Below are 14,434 nucleotides of genomic sequence, written 5' to 3'. Positions count from 1 at the left end.
GGCAAGGATGTGAGGACTGCAACTGGCCCTAAGGTAAACTGAGTTTGAGACCTCGGCTTTAGAGGGTCCTATCCAAGGGAAATTAAAGCAATATATTTCATCTGCCTTTGACTTTAAATAAAAAAAGAAAAAAAAAAAAAAAGGACTTCGTTCCTTTTTAAAAAGCTATTATCCAGTGACATCTCAAATTGATAGCTTTATGAAAGTGGCAGTCCTGTAACTTGATCCAAACAAATTACTGTGTCAGTCCGCTAGTGATGACAACTCCCTTTATGAAGTATGTGTGCAGGGGAAAAGTTCTCCTTGGGCTAACAAGCATGAAACAAACAGCAGGCTTTAACTCTGACCTTTAAAGAAAGGGTGAGTGTTGGTACTAGATGCACAGATGTTTTCAATTAATTTTTAAATGAGGAAATCTGACAGATTGTTCAAGTTCAGAAGATACAAAAATATTTTTCAGCTGAATTGTGATGTTCCAATTTCAAACTGTAACATTCTAAGAGACACTAATTGTTTAAATACAAAAGGAGGAAATTAAGTACATCACTGCATTACTTACTGGGTTGTAGGGCCTTTTCCAAGCCTTCATAATAATACCAGTTTTCTGCATTCCGATCAATTAATTCTTTGTATATTTCACCAGCTTCGTTTAGTCTTCCCAACTTCAACAACATTTCTCCTAAAACAATATAGTTAAACAATGTGAGTTAAATGAAAGCATACTTATGGCTTAAGGCTAAATTTTCAAAATTGGGTACCTAAAACTAGTCCCATATTTAAGCATCTAGCAAAATAAAAGTGGCTGATTTTCAGGGATGTTTTCCAACCCAGAAATCCCATTGAGCGACTAACTCACAATGACTTCAATGGTATTTGTGAGCATTCAGCAATTTTGAAAAATAAGGTTATTTTTGTTTAGATGCCTTTTTTGGCTTTATGACACTAACTTATCCAGATATGAAAAAAAGACCAGAGTTAGCGGATTTGTATTAGCTAGCCAAACGAGGCATTTCAAATTCAATGCAAGCAACGCTGATGAAACATTAAGTTTACAAATTTACTGTCCCATACTCAGAAAATTCAAAGTTAAAATTCTCATAGAAACCTCAGCTCTACTTCTTTTTGGACATACCTTGCAATAGGATTTTATATCAGTATTCATGCCAATGTTGTCCACTCTTTTCAGTGTGAGAACCAAACAGGTTCTTTCAAGAAGGTTAAGGGGCTACAAACACACACTTTGGGGTAGATTACATGCCCCATTCCACTGCTCAAGTGGCAAAAAAGGAGTGAAAACCACCCCCAAAATCCTCTGCTTGCTCCCTACACCTTCCCCATAGTTCCTGGTGCAGGGGACATTTCAGGGGCAGGGAGGAGAAGCGTGTGCTGCACTGGGGCTATCTCCAGCTGATGGATGGTCTCTAAGGAGCCATTACCAGCTGGCATAAGCTAGAGCAGACACCTTGGCTATTGGTAAAGGACTCATCTTTTTGTAGGTACTCCCCTTGACAGGCACAGCCACTCAAACTTGCTGTTCTTGGGATTCCCATATCAGGTAGGGAAACAGGCAATAGAACAGTCGGGACTACTTTCACCACCCTCCCAGTGAGACAGCAGGTGGCCACTGGGGTTGCTGCAAAGCAGCGGCAGCATGCTCAGAGTGCTCCCAATTCATATCAGTAACACCACAGCGGTTTAAACTGTGGAGGACGTAGCTCAGGGAACATATTTTCAAGGCAATTTGGACACAACTAATATGGACAGTTTGATAAATGTCTTGCCAAATATTTTATAAACATTTATAAGCTACACAGAAGTATACTTCTATTTTACACTAACTGCAATAAGTCAGACAATACAGGCACATTGCCCTAAGAGAGATTCCTAGCATAGAGGTCAATTAAGGAATATCTGAAATCTGTTTTGTCATATAGGCCTAGTCTACACTATGCGTTTAAACTGATTTTAGCAGCGTTAAACCGATTTAATGCTGTACCCGTCCACACTACGAGGCCCTTTATATCGAAATAAAGGGCTCTTTAAATCGGTTTCTGTACTCCTCCCCGACGAGAGAAGTAGTGCTAAAATCGGTATTACCATATCGGATTAGGGTTAGTATGGCCGCAAATCGATGGTATTGGCCTCCAGGCGGTATCCCACAGTGCACCACTGTGACCGCTCTGGACAGCAATCTGAACTCAGATGCACTGGTCAGCCGTATACAGGAAAGCCCCGCGAACTTTTGAATTTCATTTCGCTGTATTGGTCCAGCGTGGGAGCTCTGATCACACAGGGACCACACAGAGCTCCTCATCAAGCACCAGGTAGCATGCAGTCTTCCTGAGAACGAAAAAGAGCTCCAGCAATGAAAACGCCACGGGAGGTACTGGATCTGATCACTAATATGGGAGAGGATTCCGTGCTAACATAACTCCGTTCCAAAAACGAAATGAAAAAATATTTGAAAAAATTTCAAGGCTATGATGGAGAGAGGCCACACGAGGGACTCCAGTGCAGTGCAGAGTGAAAGTTCAAGGAGCTCAGAACAAGCCTACAGAAAACAAGCAAGCAACAGAAGCAGTCCAGGTCCAGGGCCGAAAACATGCTGTTCTACGGCTGAGCTGCATGGCAATTTAGGAGGCTGCGCCACCATTACGCCCACCCCTGTCTGTGGCTTTCCGAGGTGGGGGTTGTAATCTCAACCATGGCTGAGGAATTCTGCAGAGGGGTAAGATGAGGAGGAGAGGAGAGGATCTTGCAGCGAGCAAACAGAGCTCTCGTTAGCCCCAAAGCCAGGAGTTTTTTGTGACCCAGACAAAATTACCCCCAGCCCTCCCAACACTAGTCCAGACAGTGAAGGCCATGGAAGCGGACCTCTGGTGAGTGTACCTTTGTAAATATCAAACATGGTTTAAAAGCAAGCATTTTTAATGATTGATTCTGCCATGAGGGCTTGGGATGCACGCAGCCAGTAAAGTTAATGGAAAGTTTGTTAACATTGTCTTGGGATGAGTAAAAAGGAAATCCTCCGAGGACATCTCCATGAAAGCGCTCCTGGAGGTCCAAAAGGCCTTTGCAGAGGTTTGGGCAGACAGCTTTCCGTCCACCATGTAGGACACTTTACCATTGCCATGCATGTAGGCAAGTAATGGGTTATCACTGCATGACAACGCCATAGCTGCGTCATGGTCCCGGTGATTGCTGGCTCAAGAAAATCCGTTTCTTTACTCGCTCTGTATCCTCAGAGAGTGATATCGTTTCATGGTAACCTGGTGTGAAATTCCGGAATTAATAAGGGACCAGAGATGCGCATTTCCTACTGGCTGTGCTTAAAGAAATTCCCTTCCTTCACTGTAGCCAAGCGGGGGGGAAGAAGGATAGCACTGAGCTTTTTGGCGTTTGGCTTAGCAGGAATCTTCCCAGCCTACCAGCCACACGGTGGGGAGAAAGAAGGTGATTAGCTGATTCTTCTTATGAACAGACATGCGGTGGGGGAGGTGTAAAGCATCACCATAGAGAATGTGTATGGGGGGTTGGCTTCCTGCTGCTGCATGTTAACAGGAAAGAAGCCATCAGAGGGCACTCTGTATATGAAGGCTGGAAAGCCGAAGACATGCTTACATGGCCGCATTGCAAGTGAATCTGTGATGCCCGGACCTGTGTCTGTGAGATCTTCTAATACCAGTAGCCGACGCACTCAATATTAAGTGAAAAATGCGACCTTTTCAGTCAAATACACATGTGCTAATAGTAAGGTGAATAGTGTCGTTCACTGTTGAAAAGAGTTAACCATTGTTTCTGTAAAATGTATCTTCGTTTAAATACTTCTCTCCCTTTTCCCTCCTCATGGCACAGCTGCCATTTTTCAAGTCTCCCTACTCCACCCAAAAGGCTATCTCAGATAAGGCGGAGGAAAAGAATGACGAGCAGACGAAATGTTCTCGGAAATCATGGAAGTTTAACCCGCAATGAAAGAGCTTCATCTGAATGATGGAAGGACGTGGTAGGCAAAGTAACAGGAAAGACGCCAGTGAAAGTTGAGACAGGAGGGACCCGTTGGAGGACTGAGGGACGAACGTGAAGGATAGGAGATACCTCTCAAGATGAGAGGTGCTAGCCTCGGACCATGGACGCACACCACCGAATTAATGTGCTTAGTGTGGCCACGTGTACTCGACTTTATACAATCTGTTTTACAAAACCGGTTTATGTAAAATCGGAATAATCCTGTAGTGTAGACGTACCCATAGTCGCACATATTCAGAACCTCAGCAGTCCAAGTTTTTTAAAAACCCTAATGCACCAATTTTAACTAAACAATAAATATTTATTTTTTGAAAAAAACTGTATGATAATACAAAAAGGCATTGATGTATTTAAAAAGAAACCACAACCTGATGCTCCAAGCAGGAAAACAACATTTTTGTACACACAGGGCATTACATTTCTTAACTTGCAGGACTAAGCAGAGATGAGTGGGTTACTAGTTTTGACCTACTGTACACAGAGTACTGAGCAGTCTGAGATTTACTCTATTTCTGTGAATGGCCCTCTAATAAGGAATGTTATTTCATTACAAATTTATTTCATTTCCATTCCATATCAAAGTAATGTCATCCTACTAACACTCCACTTTGTCAAAGAAGCTTAACAAAATACCAAATTATAGATCTGATGTTAATAAATTTACCTATGAAACAATTTAAATAATTTAAAGTCTCCATATAACCCTCATTTTGATGATATATTTAAAAGCCAGCAGATACTTATAGTTTGGGGCAAGTTGAAAAAACAAAGATTTACCTTTGATTTCTTCTACAACAAGTTTGTCACATATTTGCTTCTCATATGTTTCTATATGTTCTAAAGACTCTTGAAATAGATCTGCTTCTCTCATCACTTGGTTCTGGTACAGGATCAGTTCACTATATTCATAATCTATTTTATTAGGAGGAATCTGTAAAAGACAGACTAATTAGCATGCACCATACCACTTGTAACTAGGCTGTGTGCAATTGTACACAAGGCATTTTAAGATTCAGTCAGCAGATGACATTGAGATGTAGACCTCACGATGTATTTAAAATGTAAAACTCAAATATTTAGTTAAGACGAGATCAACTGAAGCTGGTCACTGGATGCCTACCACTAGAGAAGGTAGTGTATAAGAAGGGGCCTACCAAATTCATGGCTGTAAAAAATGCGTCACGGACCATGAAAGCTGGTCTCCCCCGTGAAATTTGGTCTAACGTTTACTTTTCCCTATACTATACAGATTTCTCAAGGGAGACCAGTGTTTCTCAAACTGGGGGTACCGACCCAAAAGAAGGTTGTGGAGTTGTTGTGTTTTTGGCAAAGATATTGCAGGGGGTCGTGGTATTGCCACCCTTATTTCTGCACTGCCTTTAGAGCTGGGCGGCCGGAGAGGAGCAGCTGCTGGCCTGGCACCCAGTTCTAAAGGCAGTGCCCTGCAAGTAGCAGCAGCAGCGCGGAAGTAAGGGTGGCAATACTGTACCATGCTACTCTTACTTCTGCACTTCTGCCTTCACAATTAGATCAGGACCCCTACAGTTATACCACCATGAAATTTCAGATTTAAATATCTGAAATCATGAAATCTACCATTTTAAAAATCCTGTGACCATGAAATTGACCAAAATGGACCATCAGTTGGTAGACCCCTACACTTAAAAACAAAACAAAAAATCCACACCATCTCCTCTCTTCCCACCACTCCTTGCCATGCAGTGGAAGATTGAATCCGTTGTGCTCTATAAATTCTCAGGCAGGCTATCCCCTTGAGATCTACCACCACGTCAATTGCAGAATACATGGAAATTGATTATAGCTACAATGAAACAAACAGTCATACACCCACAGGAGCAGCAGCAGCACTTGCCAAGTCAGACAGATTCCCTTTCAGCAGGAATGTTCAAGTCAGACTCCTTTCATGCTGGGAGATCACAATGCTTTTAAATTATGTACTCAAACCTCGTTAGCTAGTAATGAAATGCAAGAACATTAAAAGGTGGAACACAGCAACTACTGAACATCATTCAGTAAAGCTATACAACCATTTAAGACAGGAAGAAAAATGTCTTCAGTTCAAACTGCAGGGGGAACTAAAAGGTAAACACAGAAATCAGAAAAGTGAGACTGGAACGGATCTCAGCAGGTCAGCTAGTCCACTCCTGTGCCTTGAGGCAGGACTAAGTAGACCATCTCTGACAAATTTATCTAACCTGCTCTTAAAAAACCTCCAGTGACAGATTCTATAAGCGCCATCGGTAATTTATTCCAGTGCTTTGCTATCCTTACAATTAGGAAGGTTTTTCCTAATGTCTAACCTAATACTCTCTTAGTGCAATTTAAACCATTACTTCTTGCCCTTTCCTCAGTGGTTAAGGACAATAATTTATCACCTTCCTCTTTATAACAACCTTTTGCGTACTTGAAAACTCATTACATTCCTCACCTGCTTTCCCAAGTCTTTTCTCCTCCTGACTCAACAAACCCAATTTTTTCAATCTTTCCTTACAGGGCATGTTTCATGTGTTTAGGAAATGCTGAATTGCTAGTGTGACTTTTTTCTGTATTGTAGTTTAAATAAATTACCAAAACAATTGAAACTGATGTGATTATATTGCATTATTTTGACAAATAAAATATGCAGAATTTAATTTTTTGGTGCAGAATCCCCCCCAAGAGTGAAAGGTCCATAGATGCAATTATTTGCTGAAATAGGTCCCAAGATGCTAAATGAAAAACAAAACTGTACAAACAATAGCCATTTCCCCCCTTCAATATTTGTAGTTATTCAAATTCTGGTTATCTAAGGAGAATTATTCATTATTATGAATCAGTATGTCTTACCTGTTGAGTTTTTCTAAACTCTTCCAGTAGTTTTAAGGCCATATCGTAATCTTTTAACAAATGATATGCAATTGCATATCCAATCCATGAAGCCCGTTGTGTTGGACGCAGCTGAAGTAGCTGATACCTTGTCTCCTTTAATAAAAATTAAAGTTACTTAAATGAAGATGTTCTAAAATATCTCACTGAATAACGACTGTGATAGTGTATCACCACTAGTATTTTAATCTTGATTATTATTGAAAGTTGGACTTTCTTAAAAAGCAAGATGCAATTCTAACAAAGTAAACAATAAACAGTATTACATTTGAATTATAAGAAAGTGGGATTTACATTAAAGGTAGCATTCCCGGCATAAAACTTAAAATCTATTTTAAAATCAAGATAAAAAAGGCACCTAACTGCCTAAGTTGCTTCTGAAAATATAACAGGCTCCTAAGTCACATAGGCACTTTGGAACATTTTACCTAGCCTCTGAATGCCGAAGAAGAACTTGGATTTCTACAATTAAAGAACACAATATAAGTTTCCCTTTTTCTGAGCAAAACAGACCCATGAGCGTGGGAACTAACAGGTTCTCATGTTCATGTCTTAACCTCTCATTAATTTCCAAAAGAAATAAGGCTAGAGGTAATCCAGTAGAATTATTCCTGGAAGTGTTTGAAGTCATCAGCAGTATCAGGTGGTGGAATGATAGCCTCATTAGGGGAAAAAGAGGAGAAATATAGTGTTGGTGAAACTTCTTCCTCACCTCTTTCCAAGGGAGGCTCAGTCTCTGGTGGGCAAGAGATTGATGAAGAAGGCAAAGATGTAGGTCTCCAGCTTTGCTCCATGACAGGTTTCCTCAACTGTGCCGTGTACATGGCCCAGGGATCTCAATAGAGCCAATGTGAGGAAGCAGAACATGAGGTTGCACCCACTCTGGTCCATAACAGGGTTGGGTCCAGGTGTGGAATGCACATATTGAGGATATGTAGAAGTAGAAGATTGGGCAGGATTCAAATAAGAGGGCATGATGGAGCCCCTCTCCTTGTCTTTTGCCTCCTCACTGGGAAAGTGAGGTGCTGTCCTTGGAGGAGAAAGGGAGGAATGTCCCGAGTCCAGAGAGAGAGTGGAAGTGTGGGGGAAGTTGTGTCTGAACAGAGGTGACGCAGGTATGTCATATACCAACAGGTCTTTAGGATGTCTGGATTCCTGTGGTGGAGAAAGGAGCATCATCAGTATTGGAGCATGACTCGGTCCCGACGGAGACATGCAGGAGTAATCAGCAAGTGGCTGAAAACTTGATGGGTGCCGATGGTCTTGTCGGTGCCACAGCTCCCAAAGTCAGTCTGTCTCAGTCTCCAGAACCAAGAGACCGTGCAGGGGGCTGTAAGTCTGCCCAGTTAAAGGTCCTTACACAGATGTTTCATGCCAGTACCAGAGGTACCTGGATGGGCCCCGGAGCTATGTCCCCTCTAAGAGGATGTTGAGGCAACTGACCTCAAAGGGGGTGGTATTCTGGGGGGTGTTCTGAGGGTGGGAGGAAGCTGTGCCTCAGAATATAAGGAGGGAGTCCATTTCTTCTCATCAGAGTGAGAGAGGGACAAACTTTCTTTTATGGGACTTCAGTGATCGGCAGATGACTTGGCCAAGGGTGAAAGCTGCCCAGGTGGGAGAGTCCAGGCCTGGGTTGATGCTGGATGCAGTGATTTCTCCATGAGAAGTCGTCACAACCAAACATCCTGGTCTTTTCTGGCCCTAGCAGTCAAGCCATGGAAGTGAGAACACTTTTGTGGAACATGTCCCTCTCCCAGATAGTGATACACTGTGGTGGCTCTGCTGCGGATTCTGTCCCAGTTCAAAGATAGTAGAGAAGGAACTGGGGGGCAGTTGTACCGCACAGTGCTGGGTATACATCCTGCTCACAGTGCGAGAGGGGGAAAGTGCGCATGTTCGGTTTGGTGGGCATTGCTGATTAAGATCTCCAATCTGAGGCGCAGAGGGCGCTGCCGCGTGACAGTGGAGCACCCATAGGGATATCACCCAAAGAAGAGCTGTCAATTTTTCTGAAATAAAATTTCAGTGCTTTCATTTTCATATCTCCCCATTTCTTCCTTTTGCCTTCTCACCGCCAAGTTCCACTCTTTCCTCTGGTAATTTTTATAATGAGATGAACTAAGGTCTTGGTATTAAAGATCAATATTGAATAGTTTCTTCTATGCTCTATGAAGTGAGGAGGAAACACAACAGCAACTGCCTTTAATATACAGTGCTTCCTAATATATCTTACAGTCAGAGCTAGTGTTGAATGAAGGTTTCAGAAGACCTGGGATCAGCAGATGGGAAGTCAAGGACAGCATTAGTATTTATGTGAAAGTGGGCGCTTCTGAACAGAGAAGCAAACAGCCCTAAATCCTTCCTCTGCCCAGGATGGATTCAAAGGATGAGTGGCTACCTGCCATCTTAAAAAAGTATCCCATTAATCCTCAAATACATTAAAAACGGGTGTAATGTGGAGAGTGAGAAGGCAGGCATCATCCACAAGTTGAGGTAAGCAGTTCATGTTTTTATAAGGCTTTGAAAATGTAAGGTGTGAAATGGGTGCACAATATTAAGAAAAAACTAATACACATGAGTGAATTGCTGAACATTAGTTTAGACTATGTCTGGCAATTGAGAAGCACAGATGGCTTTGTGGATCAGCTAATACAGGGTAACAGTAGCATGGCTGACATCCTCCATATGCATTCAGTACATCAGATGCACCACTGCTGTATTTCACTGTTCTCAGTCTTTCCTAGACAGCAGCTCAAATGACTTGCTACTTTTGAGTTAAGCTTACCAGAAACAAAATCTAAAAATTAGTAGTTTTAAAACATACAAATTTAAATAAAATACTCACTCTGTATCCTTCTAGATCTCTCATTTGGATCTGCAACAATGAAAGATCTCTTAGGATCTGTAGATTGTCTTTATCTAATTTGAGAGCATTTCGATAACATTTAATAGCTTCATCATATTTCTTATCAGAACGCTGCAAGAGTCCATACACATGCCAACCTAATACAGGTTAAGGAAAGTGACAGGCATTCACATTTTTCTGAATGTAATTACATTGTCTCTGTATTACGAACTGACCAAGAAACTAGATTCTCTCTCTGAGAATCTTCCATGCTATTTAGGTTTGGTTACTCTTCTTAATCTTTATGCTATACATTTTCTTGTCCTCCTTTATTACCAGCAAGGTTATTTAGCGTGTATTTACAACCTTAATCAGAATGCTGAGGATGGGCAAGCCACTGTCTTGTACTTCTGAAGGAGGGCTACAGGTCAGGAGATTTTTTTTTTTTTAAACTCCAAGAGAACTGCAGTAGATTACGTTGTAACAGTCTAAGAGTCAAATAGCCTAAAGCAGTGGTTCTCAAACTTTTGTACTGGTGACCCCTTTCACATAGCAAGCCTCTGAGTGGAACCCCCCGCTTATAAATTAAAAACAATAATATATTTAACACCATTATAAATACTGGAGGCAAAGCGGAGCTTTGGGTGAAAGCTGACAGCTCATGACTCTCCCCATCTAATAACCCCAGATCTAAAGTTACAGTTTCACTAAAAATAAGAGATAATCATATCAAATCAAAACTTAACATAAAGTATCATCTAACTAGTCTGGTAACTGCTGTGTTAAATAAGGGAGAGGTATCGTTTATTCAACGAAGAAATCTTGCACAGAAGAAGATCCAAGCAACACAGCGCTTCGTAAAATGTATTGAGCAAGGCTCATACAGCTGCTTTGTGTAAAATGGAAACCCCAGAGTTGAGTCACCCTGCCTCAGATTGAATAAGCACCACATGGCCTAGTTTTAGGCCAGTCAGATAATAATGTATAATATACAATCAGGCAAAATACACAACACAGTCCTCTTACTATAATTACATTAATCTAAGCAATCTGCTCCAAGCAGAACCTTAAGAGAACTATAAAATAAAGTATACTAAGAACAGCCTCATTGGAATGAGTACACAAGTTTTGGAAGACTGTTGGCAGAACAGGCTCTTGGAAGTGGAACTCTATCACAAATCAGAGACACAAATCTTGGCTAACCTGGCATAAAGTAGGTCACAGACACTAGACTGGAAGCTCACTCATTCTACAATGAAAAGTCACTACCATGATTTAAGTGGGAAATATATTTACCTTTGATGTTCTCCACCAGAATAGTCCTTAATTCAGAGACCATTTGTGAGGATCTATCACAGATCAATATAATCTGCAACCGTGATGTTCTGCCAAATACATGACCACCAGGAACATCATATCACATAGAACAAAGTCCACTCCCACCTTTCCTGACACAGGATGCATAATGTAATACCTCCTATTTATGACGGATACAACCAAATGGTTCTGATTCAAACGGACAATCTTTTGGGATACCAGGTCTCTTAAATCCTTAGTGCACATAGGACCACCTTTCATTTCTACAACCATTGATGATGCAGCTGCTACTCTTGGGGAGGACAAGAGTTCTGGGTATGGAATCCCTGAACACAGGCTCCCCATCCAAATTTAGATGCCTGCATACTAACTACAGTTTGAGTGATGGCATATGAAAGTCCAGTTGGCAATGGCTGACAGCATCTCCAGGCTTCTGTGGCCTGGCAGCAGTTCAGAGACAGAAATCCCCTATACTGCTTTCTTCTATTGGTACTTCAAAATTCACTCAAGCTGACTCAGACAAAAAACTGTATAGATATACTATGAGACCCAGCATTCAAGCTGTGACCAGATAGTCACTGAAAATCCTACCTGCCAGACTGGTGATATCTTGGTTTGCATGCAATAGCGGAATGATTAGAGCTCTTCTACACAAAATTCAGCTCAATGTACTCCAATGGTGTGCTAGCGACAAGATGGGGCTTTGAGCAGTTTATCATGAACCACTGTGGTTTCAATACAATGTGTCATCTTCTCGATAAGAGACATTTGTTTTCAGACTAAAAATCTACAACTTTTCTGACCAGATATTGATTTAGATGCAAGATCTAGAACGGGTAAGAGCTCTCATGTTTTTCTGATCCGCAACTTTCTGGACCTCTTCCCTTTTTTGCACACAAAATGTATTTTGTTATCTGACTGAACAATTTTCAGGGAGAACCATATGCTCAAAGCGATGGGGCAACTGGAGTAAGGATCTCCCTACTCTTCCTCAGGCAATGAAGTCACAGAAGACTAATGTAACTAGCTATACATTCCATAACCCTTCAAAACTGCCTTTTAAAACAAAGGAAACAAAACAAAATACACCTTTGCTGAAAGGAGGCTTGAGACCTTCCGGCAGCTGCTATGGCCAAGGGAACCTTAAACAGTGCATGTGGGGGAGGGGCAGTACAGAGCATCTCCTTGAAACCAGCTATTGACACACAAACCAGACTTAAGTGGACCCTTTCCCTTCGCTCCCTAAATAAGCTCAAGAGCCAGAACTTGGACTGACATGAATTCAAGATATCTTTAATATCCCCTTCGCCTTAAAGAGAAAGGGCTTCCTTACTCCCCAAGGAATTTCTGATGAAGGATGGGTCCTCCCTCAAGCTTTCACTGGTCCTGGGAGAACACAGGGAAAGCAGACCTCTAGGCAACCTTCACTTCCTGAGCCAGCCTGCTCCCTTTCTGCACCTCCTATCTAAAAGGACATCTGATTGTGCTTACTCTGCTCCTTGGCCATGAAAAACAAAACAGATCATCAGAGATGTGGAAGACTCAGACATGGATTGGTAAATCCTTTGTTAAAATCAAGCCCAACAGGAGATCTTAGGGTTCTGGTGCACAGTAACTTTCATAATTCTAGTCTTCACCCTAGTCATGACCATTGGTCTTTTTGTACAGTAGTGAGAGATACTGGGGACTCAACGAGTGATGACTTCGGGAGAATCCATTCAACTGCCTTAAGACTGTGGTAACAATATGGGGCATCTGCCACGCTCTCAGTAAGCTACTCCAAGGCAGAGTACAAGCACATGACAATCGTACTCTGTCTGGGGTTCAATGGCTGAGGCTGCGCTCAGATCTGGCTCTTAGATTCTTGGACTGGTGACCATTTAAGTTTCTAGAAACCCAGGAAAGAGTTAGATCTTGCCATATAGAGTTACTGCAGTAGCAATGTATTTGCAACAGAAGAACTACAGAGCTCTCACGTGCTCAAGTAATAGCCATTATCCTGCTTCCTTGACTCCCCAGCAGCTGGAATTAAGCAATTCTGCTGAACAGAGCTGCTTTCTTCCTTCTGAGGGGCTGAAGCAGTGAATGACCTCTGAAGTTCTAAATAAAGAAGCAGAGGCAAAAAACTAACATTGATGCCTAACAGAAAATCCAGGCAATGAAACTGAAGTTCCCCTAAAGTTTTTAGGAACCAAAGCCCTACTGACACACCAGAGGCAATGGAAACTGAAGCAGCGAAGTCCATGAAATACACAAATGAAAGACTTGATTGAAATGCAAGGAGAGGAATTTATTTAAATGGATACAAAAAGCAAGATTTTTATGGAGTAGGTTGAAGAGCAGAAAAGCTAGAGAAGTGCAGTAACTTGTGGGCAACTCTGCCTGTAATAAAAACTTCTATCAGTTCAAATTAATAGTGGTGGTTAGGCAAGATGGCAAGTAATCAACAGTGTATGTGGTTGTTACTGTTCTCACTCCAGTCTAAACTCACTGTGTTTAGGAACCAAAAACTCTTTAGACTTGGGAATGCAAGATCAAAGAATGAAAATTCTGAACAAAGTGAGCTGTGGGGAGAGGGAAAACATACACTAAAGCTCCGTTAGAATTTTTCAACTCATTTTTATATATCTGGAAATGAAATTTTATATATAAATATAAATATATATAAAATTTCATTTCCAGGATGGCAAGTATACACTAAAAGAAATACAACTGAAAATTTTTTTAATTACATGTTTTTATTTCATGCTACAACAAATGATTAGTGGAGTAAAGGACAAATCTATTTGTTATTTATTCTTTGAAGGTTGAAAAGTGCAGGGATAGGTAAAAAGGTAGCATACAATGCCAGCCAAACAAGACTTATGTCTTAGTTTATAAAAATATTAAGATTGTCTGAAGAAATTCAATGCAACTGATGGTGACTATGGATAACACTTCCCTATTTCAGTGAAAAATGGATTTCCCTTAGGACAGGGAAGGGGGAAAAATTGGTTTGAGTAGACAGTTTTCTGGTTTTTATGTAATGATCTTTGGACAAAAGCTTGGATAGGTTTGTTCTGTTACCAATTTTTGTTTATATCAAAGCCTGAGATAGAGCACTGAACGTATCTAAATAAATGCAGAAGCTGTAACAAGGCAGAGCTTGTCCACACAGAGACTGTGTGTCTGTCAAGCCAGAGTGTGAACATACAGCTCACTAAAAAAGTAACCTGCAAGGCCCTAAAAGTTCTACACTGTACATGAAAGCACACTACAGAACTTTCACTGCACATCATGCTAGTGCGCCATACAGTCACATCCCGGCTTACCATACACTACATCTGTGTGGACAAGCTCTAAAACAGAAGATAGCTGGTA

The 14,434-nt window shown here is 41.3% G+C and overlaps 1 protein-coding gene across 3 annotated transcripts in view; it reads right to left on the bottom strand.

Moving 5' to 3' along the window:
• Positions 1-14,434, bottom strand: part of NAA16 (N-alpha-acetyltransferase 16, NatA auxiliary subunit) — a 100,030-nt gene that overhangs the window by 59,984 nt on the left and 25,612 nt on the right. For all 3 annotated transcript variants that reach the window (XM_032776936.2, XM_032776937.2, XM_032776938.2), the window contains 4 exons: positions 9,758-9,915; positions 6,874-7,008; positions 4,804-4,957; positions 560-679 (listed from right to left, as the gene is read on the bottom strand). In XM_032776936.2, coding sequence (XP_032632827.1) covers positions 560-679; positions 4,804-4,957; positions 6,874-7,008; positions 9,758-9,915 — 567 coding nt within the window. The remainder of the gene's footprint in view (positions 1-559; positions 680-4,803; positions 4,958-6,873; positions 7,009-9,757; positions 9,916-14,434) is intronic.

This window comes from Chelonoidis abingdonii, chromosome 1, assembly GCF_003597395.2.
Source record: "Chelonoidis abingdonii isolate Lonesome George chromosome 1, CheloAbing_2.0, whole genome shotgun sequence".
In the NCBI taxonomy this organism is placed as follows: Eukaryota; Metazoa; Chordata; order Testudines; family Testudinidae; genus Chelonoidis; species Chelonoidis abingdonii.
Note: the sequence above shows the minus strand (reverse complement) of the source record. Positions and strands in the feature narration are given on the sequence as shown.